The 10461-nt window shown below is 41.4% G+C and overlaps 1 protein-coding gene across 5 annotated transcripts in view; it reads left to right on the plus strand.

The window, feature by feature from the left end:
- Ssh2 (slingshot protein phosphatase 2) overlaps window positions 1-10461 on the plus strand; it is a 206829-nt gene that overhangs the window by 181017 nt on the left and 15351 nt on the right. For all 5 annotated transcript variants that reach the window (XR_007213701.1, XM_048365497.1, XM_048365496.1 and 2 more), the window contains one exon: window positions 7673-8507. Coding sequence is in view for 4 of the 5 variants with exons in the window: in XM_048365497.1 (XP_048221454.1) it covers window positions 7673-8507 (835 nt within the window). In the remaining variant the exon portion in view is untranslated. The remainder of the gene's footprint in view (window positions 1-7672; window positions 8508-10461) is intronic.

Consider the following 10461-nt stretch of genomic DNA (forward strand, 5'->3'; position numbering starts at 1 on the left):
TCAGTAAGAGACAGCTGTTGTCAATAAGAGTTGGCTATTAAAATAACTGATTTTATTACCTCGCTACCCCTTTGGAGGTGAAAACCACCTTCAGCTGCTCTTGGGAACAAGCATTCAATACTAAATAACTGCAGGATCAGTTTCTTGAGCTGCCACATGCTGAATTTCTTTGGATTACTAGATTTTGCTTTTTTTTTTTTCCACGTGGGCCTGTTCTAGGTGGTAGTATTATGATGAAGGCACAGCTGTTGAGAAGCAATTGATGATGCCAGAGTTTGACTTCCAGTGAGTCTCATGACTTGGTTTTGACTGTAAATCTGGGCTGCATTTCTCCAGAACCCCCAAAGTATTGTGAAAATGTGGCCTAATATAATGGTTTCCACTAAAAACCCCTCCCATTTATTCAACATTTGGTATGATTTTGTCTGAGCTGTTCTGTTAGGAAGCTGAGAAAATACTCAAGCCTTCTGTTTAAAAGAAATTGTAAGTCTTGGGCCAGATTTTGATGATATTTTTATATCTTATCAGAAGGTACGACTCAGAAGTTCCTTTGGGCACAAGAAAGACATGTATGAGTCTGAAGGGACATAAATATTCCCCAGACACACAAGACAGAGGATGTTAGGCAATGTCCTCACGTGACCTACTGAGAGGAAGGCTACTACATGTCCTGCCAAATTCAGTATTTATTCTGGAATCCCAGACTACTGCAAGCTGTTGGGTTGTTACTTTGTTTTGTTTTGTTGTTTTTAAAGCATATGTGGTTTTTCTAATATGTTAAATGAATTTCAGAAAAATCTTAGATGAGGTTAGGAAGGGCAACGCAAACCACAAAATTCTTCTCTTCCTCTGTCCTCCCCCCTCCCTTTTTTTTTTTTTTTTTTTGTTTAATCTTAACTTCCTAGGCTTGATTCATAAGGAAAGGCAGCAAGTTCTAAGAGGGATAACCACAGAATTTGAGTCTGTAGATGTTCCTAGTTCACCCCCTTGCTGCAACCTTGGAAATTACTTCACATTTCTCATCCTCACCTGACCTTACTTATAAAATGAAAATCAGTCTGGAAGTGTAACTCAGGTGGTAGAGCACTTGTCATGCATGCATACATGCATGGATGGGTAGATGAATGGATGCCTCTCAGGGTTGTGAATTAATGAGTATTAATGTCACTATGTATTATTAAGGGTTGTTTCTCATCTCCTTTCTCTATGCCATTTACTTTCTCTTTAATCCCAACCACGACCTCACACCATAAGCAGGCTAATTCTACAGAATCTGGTGTGGAAAGTGTTCCTAAAATTTCTTATATTGTGATGTTGCCTGGCTCTTAAGTACTAGAGTCCAGCATATGGATATAACTTAGGCTACTTTTAGCTGCAAGTAATAGAATACCTCCATCTTTCAGTATCTCACCAAGAAATAGCAATCTCAGATTAGGATTATTTGAAAAGTTTTATGTGGCATAATCAAGGGACTTGTATCTGTAATTGAATGATAGCTCCTAGGCCCAATGAGGAAGGGAGCATTTACTATAACCTGAAGGAGATTCTTGCAGAGAAAAGTACTTTTTGAAACTAGCAGACATTCAGTCAAAGACACTCATCATAAACTCTACACATCCTTATTCACAGGCCTGCCTGGATGTAAGCATAAAACCCTATTCAAAAAAGAAATAAAGCAGCTGGGTGCCAGTGGCTCGCGCCTGTAATCCTAGCTACTCAGAAGGCTGAGATCTGAGTGTCTTGATTTGAAGCCAGCCCAGACAAGAAAAGTCCATAAGACTCTTACTCTCCAATTAACCATAAAAAAGCTGGAAGTGGATCTGTGGCCCAAGTGGCAGAGAGCAAAAGAACTCAGGTATAGCACCTAGATCCTGAGCTCAAGCCCCAGGATTTACACCAATAAAAGAAATAAAGCAGAATGTACTGAGGGCATGACTCAAGTGGTGGAATGCCAGCCTAGCAAACACAGGTCCTGAATTCAAATTTAAGTACCACAAAAGTGGGGGGAGGAAAGAGGAAGAACAAAAGAATCCCTAGATTCCTGGGACACATGTGATAGTTTTCTCCCAAAGAAACAGGTCTGAGTCTAGCATTCTCTAGCCCCATAGTAATCAAGATTGCACTGGGTTCTTAACTGGAAAGGGCAGGTCTCTGTCTGAAGACATTAATTGAATACCTTGACCTCTTAGAGAAAGAAAATTTTACATTGTGACACCAGATTCCTGTCGGAATTTATGTCTTGATGACGATCTTACTCAAAATGTGACTAAGACTTTGCCAAGTAGACAACGCTCTGAAATAAGGGACTTTTTACATATTTCACAATATCATTGGTAGCTTAGAGAAGCCTGAATTCATATTCTCCTTCAAACTTAAAAAGGAAGAAGATACTAAAAAGCTAATGTATTCCTATCTGATTTTATTTTTTTCTAGTGTTTGTTTTGTATATGCATGTGCGTGTGTGTGTGTTGCTGGGGTTTAAACCTAAGGACTCATCTTTGCCAACTGAGCAAGTGCTCTACCAGGAAGAGTACTTTGAGCTATGCCTAAAGCCCTTTCTTTTGTTTGTTTTTGTTTCTGAGTTAGGATCCCTCTACTATCTTTGACTGGGCTATCCTAGAACTTGAAGTCCTCTAGCCTCCACCTCCTAAGTAGTTTGTTTTTGTTTTTATAGTTAAGGGATGGGAGCAAGATCAGAGAAGGTGGGTGTGAGTGTGTGTTGAAACTCCATTGAACTGCTAGCAGTCCTGTTTGTTATTCTGCACTCTGATCATTCAGGTATCTGGCAGGTTTATGTTCTATCAAACAGGTTTAGATTTCAGGCATACCGTGTGTCTGTGGTATTAGGTTCCAGTGTATAGGGGACAAGGAAGAAAACCTGAATAGTAGCCAGAGAAAATTTGTGTCACATATCCCCGGAAATGCCATTGTTGATCTTTGAAGGCCCCTGTCACATGGGCCAGAGAAAACAGATTGTCTCTTATCCTAACTTTCTAGTGGTAATACTGAAGTGTAGTCAATTCAGTATCAGTGCACAGTGGTCAGCCGTCAACCAGGGCCTGAAGACAAAAGGACATGGATTCCTGGTCAGGTGATGAACCAAGCCCAATTGAAATTTAAAGGGATTTTCTTAAAAGCTGTTTTTCAGCATCTAGGATTATGCACAGCATAGAGAAAATGTTCCATCAATGCTTTTCTTTTCCTTTCTACAGACCACCTAATTCCTTGAAAATTAACCAGTGTTGACTACTCCTAAAGCTGAGATTTGAGGATCAAGGTTCAGAGCCAGCCCACACAAACAGATCCATGAGTCTTTTATCTCCAATTAGCCAGCCAAAAATCATAACCAGAGATTGGCTCAAATGGGTAGAGCATCATCTGTGAATGGGAAAATGCCAACCCACAAACATGAGGTCTTAAGTTTAAGCCTCATTACTGCACCAAAATGTCTTGATTTTTCTGTAGCCAGGCCTCTGTTCTTAACAGTATTTTCCTCTGTGTATCTTTCTCATTTGATGAAAAATACAACATGAAAAGAGGACAGCAGACATAGTATAGTAGCTCACTTAGTGTAATTCAGTGGAGTGGAGACAGGAGGGCAATGCTAGGGCAAAGTTACTGAGACCCTGTCTGAAGAACACTAAAATTAAAAGAACTAAAGGGTACAACTCAGGTGGTAGAGCACTCACCTAGCAAACTTGAGGTCCTGAGATCAATCCTCAGTACCACAAAACAAAAACTAACATAAAATAAAATAACTGGAGGCAAGAGAATGGCAATATGCATCATAACATTTAAATTTCCTTCTTGTGCATAAGTGAAAAATCAAAATTCTTATGTGTAGTAGCCTAGTCATCGTGTGTGTGTGTGTGTGTGTGTGTGTGTGTGTGTGTGTGTGTGTGTGTGTGTGTACATGAATCCAAAATCAGGTCAGAGGCCACTCAAGGGAGAAAAGGACCTGACACTTAGTTGCATCATCCAGGCTACAGACCAACTCTGAAGTTCTTTTTTGGCAACTTGTTTATTTATTGCCTCCCTGCCTGGAATAGGAAAGGGAGTCAGCTGGATTTAAAAGCTAATCATTGGAAATAATAGATATGATCTAATGTCTTACATCTACCCGAACCAGTGGCAGGGTGTTAGAATACCCTGGTTCTAAACAAAGTTTCATTGGAAAACAGTCTAATGTTACCAAATAAAACTGATGATGATGGATTAAAAACTCTATGAACTACATTTCCCATTCATATGTATAACAACTTTGAGAAACTAAAATGTATACCGTGCACAAGAATGTCTATGACATTGTTTGTGATAGCCAAAGCTGTTAATAAACAACATAGATAAATGAATTGCAACATATTCATTACATTCTATGAAATATATTTACAGTGATGAATCTTAAAAACATAGTGTTAGGCAAAATACCAGTTGTAGAAAAAATATATATAGTATGATTTTATTTATATAAAGTTCAAAACATGTAAAACTAAGCAATATATTAAGAATAAAATATGTAGTAACACTTTAGGGCTGGGGATATAGCCTAGTGGCAAGAGTGCCTGCCTCGGATACACGAGGCCCTAGGTTCGATTCCCCAGCACCACATATACAGAAAACGGCCAGAAGCGGCGCTGTGGCTCAAGTGGCAGAGTGCTAGCCTTGAGCGGGAAGAAGCCAGGGACAGTGCTCAGGCCCTGAGTCCAAGGCCCACGACTGGCCAAAAAAAAAAAAAAAAAAATATGTAGTAACACTTTAAAGAAAAAGAATGAGCCAAGGCACTGGTGGCTCACACCTGTAATCCTAACTACTCAGGAGGCTGAGATCTGTGGATCACAGTTCATAGCCAGCCCAGGCAGGAAAGTCCATAGACTCCAATTATTCTCCAATTAACCGCCAGAAAACCGGAAGTAGCCCTGTGGCTCAAGTGGTAGAGTGCTAGCCTTGAGTTGAAGAGCTCAGGGACAGTACCCAGGCCCAGAGTTCAAGAAAGGGAGGTGAGGGGGAGCGAAAGAGGGAAGATGATAAGCCCAGAATTCTAGAGGGAAGTTATCCTCAGAGAAGTAGTAGTGCTTCAGTAGCAATAGTAATGACTGTATGGGAGAGCAGGTCTTATTGTAGAAATGGTAAAGGGAGCAGCCTCAGACCATCTTTAGATTAGAACTTTTCCTTCACCATTCTTAATGGACTCCAGTTTGATTCTAGAGCCCCACCCAATACTTTCTGGTGATTATCTCTCCCCTACCACCACCCCCACCCCTAAGAGAAGGAAATCCCTGCTGAGCATCATAGCAGTGAGGTCAGCTACTTCCTCTGAAACATGGAGTGTTTATGCTCCTTAGCAAAATTTCAGCCTCTGATTCCCTATTGACTAATGAATGGTTTGAAGACATTTAAAAAAATTATACTTTGGAGGATTCTTGGGGTCATGGGAACTTCCCGTTTGCCTGTTGACTGATAAAATCAGCCACTCTTTTATATTATTAGAAGGGTGAGAATAGTTGCCTTCTTAGTTGTCTAGCCCAGTCATAGTGAATCATAAGTATTGTCCTACCTTGGAGGACAAAAAGAGCAACCTCATTGATGGGTGACAAAGAAGTTAGGGAACAGAGTCATATGTAGGTATGTATGGATATAAGAGAAGAACCTTTGTTTTTTTAATAATTTAGGCCCCATTCACCCAAGCAGTCAGCTTGCCTCTTCCCCCAGCCATCTACTTGCTCCATGTGTGATATGTTGTCTCCTCCTAGGGGTGGCTTCAGTTCTTGCAGCTTGGAAAAGGTGAAAACCCTAGCTAATTGATTACAACTTGTCTTCATAAACAGTCTGTCTGTTCCCTACTCAGGAAAGAAAGCGCCCCTCCAAAACTGAAATCTTAGAGGGCCACCATACAAGCAGCAGACAGATAGGGAACTGAGAGCAGGTGCAGAATTAAGAAGAAATAGGGTCACATTAGTACAGGGTATGACTCAGCAGTGCCGGGTGTGGCCCTCAGCCTGGGGAAAATTGTTTTGCGCCCAGCAATTAGGTAACTGTTCATTGGCTTGGAAGTCATGAGACTGCACCCCACCCAAACACCTTAGTGACCTCGTCTCTGGTCACTAATAACCACACAGCCAGCTTTCTCTTTGGGGTCCATGCTTTGGGAATTTTGCTTCCTGTGAATGTGTTTGAAATGAACCTCATCCCCACCTCAGACTTTGTCTCTGTAAAAAAAGCCAAAGGATGGCTGTGCGGTAGTTTGAGAGGATAGAAGGGGTCTCCTTTTGCCCACCTGTACTTGGAAAATAGGTGGGCAAAAGGAGGCCTAAGACCCTTATGAAAAATGGCCTGTCCTTTATGTTCATCTTCATTCTGTAGGAAGCATTCTCCAAATTTACTAGCCCCACTTTTGTTTTCTAATTCAGGAGTAATCATTCTCCCCACACCTCCATAACAGCCACAAATCATACCAGAGTTCTTCATTCCCAATTACAAGCACTTGGTAATAAGCTCCAATAGAGTATTTCCCTTTGTATGATTTGTACATTATTTTGATTTTAGATATTTTTATGGTTCTAATTACTAAACATGCTCTTTTTAAATTAATTATTTAATTAAAATTAATCTTGCTGGGCACTGGTGACTCGCACTTATAATCCTAGTACTCAAGAGGCTGAGATCTAAGAATCACAGTTCAAAGACAACCTAGAGATAAAAGTCCATTTAACCACCTTTTTTTTTCTCAGTCATGGGGTTTAAACTCTGGGCCTGGGCACTGCCCCTGAGCACTTCAGGTCAAGACTAGCTCTGTACCACTTGATCCACAGTGCCACTTCCGGTTTTCTGGTTAACCACCAATTTTTTTTATCTCCAATTAAACCACCCAATCTGGAAGTGGAGCTATGGCTCAAAGTAGTAGAGTGCTAACTTTGACCAAAAATCTGAGTTCAAGCCCCACAACTGACCAAAAAAAAAAAAAAATATCCAGGCTCATATAAATTTGTTGTTACTGTTGTCTCACTTTTTTGTTTTATTTTGTTTTTATATATTGGACTAAGCATCCTTTGAAAGGTTTATTGCCTTGTCCCTTTGAGTAGTACCAAAACATTTTGCAGGTTAAGATTTAAGTTTGTCGATGGCCACCAATGACCTGTAATTCTAACTACCTAAGAGGTTGAGATCTAACTGAGCACTGGTGGCTCACGCCTATAATCCTAGCTACTCAGGAAGATCTGTGCATTGCATTTCAAAGCTAGTCCAGGCAGGAAAGTCCAGGAGACTCTTATCTCCAGTTAACCACCAGAAAACTGGAAGTGGTGCTATGGCTCAAAGTGTAGACAGCTAGCCTTGAGCTAAAAAGCTCAGGGACAGCACCCAGCCCAGTTCAAGCCCCATGGCCGACCAAAAAAAACAAAAAAAAGTGGCTGAGATCTAAAAATCACACTTTAAAGCCAGTCTTGGCAGACAAATCATATGAGACCCCTGTCTCCAATTAAACAGAAAAAAAAAAAAAACAGAACTGGAATTGTGGCTCAAGTGGCAGAGTATCAGCTGTGAGTGAAAAAGCCACCAGAGCACAAGGCCTTGAGTTCAAGCCCAAGTACTAGCACACAAAGGTGGGGGGACAATTTTCCTAGGAAGTTAACTGTTTTTAGCAGCATAAGATGTTTCTTGTATATGTCCTCCACAGCAAACAGCGGCATAACAAGCTCTGGAGATCTCATTCAGATAGTGACCTCTCAGACCACCATGAACCCATCTGCAAACCTGGGCTGGAACTCAACAAGAAGGAGATCACCACCTCAGCAGACCAGATTGCAGAGGTGAAAACCATGGAGAATCACCCACCTATACCTCCTGTCTTTGTGGAACATGTAGTCCCACAAGATGCAAATCAGAAAGGCCTGTGTACCAAAGAAAGAATGATCTGCTTGGAGTTCACTTCTCGGGAATTTCATGCTGGACAGATTGAAGATGAATTAAACTTAAATGACATCAATGGATGCTCATCAGGGTGTTGTCTCAATGAATCAAAATTCCCTCTTGACAACTGCCATGCATCCAAAGCCTTAATTCAACCTGGACAGGCCCCAGAAATGGCCAACACGTTCCCAGACTTAACAGTGGAAGATTTGGAGACAGATGCACTGAAAGCAGACATGAATGTCCACTTACTGCCGATGGAAGAGCTAACTTCTCGACTGAAAGACCTTCCCATGTCCCCTGATCCTGAGTCACCTAGCCCCCAAACCAGTTGCCAGGCTGAAATCTCAGATTTCAGTACAGATCGCATTGATTTTTTCAGTGCCCTGGAGAAGTTTGTAGAGCTCTCTCAAGAATCCCGGTCTCGATCTTTTTCTCACTCAAGGATGGAGGAGTTTAGTGGAAGCAGAAGTGAGAGCTGTCGACTGTCGGTGGTGGAGGTAGTCCCATCTGAAGTGACTGCTGATGACCAGAGAAGCAGCTCTTTAAGTAATACTCCCCATGCATCTGAAGAATCTTCAGTGGATGAGGAACAGTCAAAGGTAAAAACCAAACTATTCCACACTACTGTGTTGACTTCCTTTTCTTCTTTTGTTAGTTCTTGGGTTCAGACCAGGGCCTCACACATGCTCAATGAGCATTCTACCACTAAGCTACACTCCAGTCTTGACTTTATCTTTGACATCTTTAGGAAGGCAATCTCAATCTAGTTGATTTTCTTTGAAAGTTTAGGTTTTAAATATTTTTAAAATCAGTTGTCTTCTGATGATTTTTATCTTTTCAGACATCTTATTGTAATTGGAAGCACTTCTGAGAGGGGATAACAAAAAGAAGGAATAGACAAAAAAACATGTATGGGGGCTGGGAAAAATGGCCTGGTGGCAAGAGTGCTTGCCTCATATACATGAAGCCCTGGGTTCAATTTCTTAGCACCACATATATAGAAAAATGACCAGAAGTGGCCCTGTGGCTCAAGTGGCAGAGTGCTAGCCTTGAGCAAAAAGCCAGGAACAGTGCTCAGGCCCTGAGTTCAATGCCTAGGACTGGCAAAACAAAAAACCACAAACATATATGAACGGGCTGGGAATGTGGCTTAGTGGTAGAGTGCTTGCCTAGCATGCATGAAGCCCTGGGCTTGATTCCTCAGTACCACATAAACAGAAAAAGCCAGAAGTGGCACTGTGGCTCAAGAGGAAGAATGCTAGCCTAGAGCAAAAGAAGCTCTGGGACAATGTCCAGGTCCTGAGTTCAAGCCCCAGGACTGGCAAAAAAATAATAACACACACATATATACATACACATATGTATGTATGTATATATGCTAATGAGAAGAGTATCCCCTCTGTAGACCTCAGCAGTTCGGAACAAATCTCACCAATAATGATGTGCTAGGAACTCAGGTGATGGATGAGTTGAGACCTCTATCTCCCTGAGAAAGTTGGATTTGTTTGGGAAACTCTTTTTGTGTCCAAAAATCCACATTTGAAATAGTTGTTGGAGTAGCAACTTATTCTCATCTGAGTTCTTGCTATTAATTGTTTTTTAATTCTTCATGTCCAGCCCTGTGGCACTCAAGAATCAAGGGTTAGTTTAAGGAAATGAGTTAAGAGCAGACAGAATCCTAAGATTCCTAAGTGCCATATGACTTATGATAAGCCTCCTCAGACCAGGGAAAAAATAGTATATATCATTAAAAAAAATTAATGTTTTTCTGAGCGGGGCACTGGTGGCTCACACCTGTAATGCTAGCTGCTTAGGAGGCTGAAATCTGAGGACTGCAGTTAAAAGCCAGCCTGGGCAGAAAGCTTGATGAGATGTTTATCTCCAGTTAGCCACCAAAAAGCTGGAAGTAAAACTGTGGCTCAAGTAGTAGAGTACTAGCCTTGAACACAAAAAAAAGGACAGCATCCAGGCCCTGAGTTCAAACCGCAGATCAGCAAAAAAAAAAAAAAAAAAAAAGTTGTTTTTCTATTTTTTGAGACAGTCTTGCTGTGTAGCTCAACCTGGCCTCAAATTTATAATCCTCCTGCCTCAGCTTCCCACGTGCTGGGATTATAGGTATAAACCACCATGCTGTCTCTGAGCACTTTTTGCTCCAAGCTAATGCACTACCACTGGAGCTACAGTTCCATTTCCAGCTTTTTGTTGTTGTTAATTGGAGCTAAGAGTCTCAACAGACTTTGCTGCCCCTGCTGGGTTTGTACCACAGTCCTCAGCCTACTGAGTAGCTAGGATTAGAAGTGTGAGCCACAGGCACCCAGCTCAAGGTGACTCTTCTATGTGCTTCTTCTGTCTCCTTCCTTCCCCAAAAACTATGACTATTTTGTTTCTGCTGGGAAGTCAGAATGCTTGAGCTCTTCTTTTGGATTAAACAGTGCAGTAGGAATTACAGAAATAACCTTCCTTGCGTATCCTTAGTCATATGAGTACTCTCTCCAAGGTCCCTGCATATGCCAGGCTTGCTGTGGCTTCTCTCCAATCTTGACAAGTCCACCT

The sequence above is a fragment of the Perognathus longimembris genome, chromosome 17, assembly GCF_023159225.1.
Source record: "Perognathus longimembris pacificus isolate PPM17 chromosome 17, ASM2315922v1, whole genome shotgun sequence".
Taxonomy (NCBI): Eukaryota; Metazoa; Chordata; class Mammalia; order Rodentia; family Heteromyidae; genus Perognathus; species Perognathus longimembris.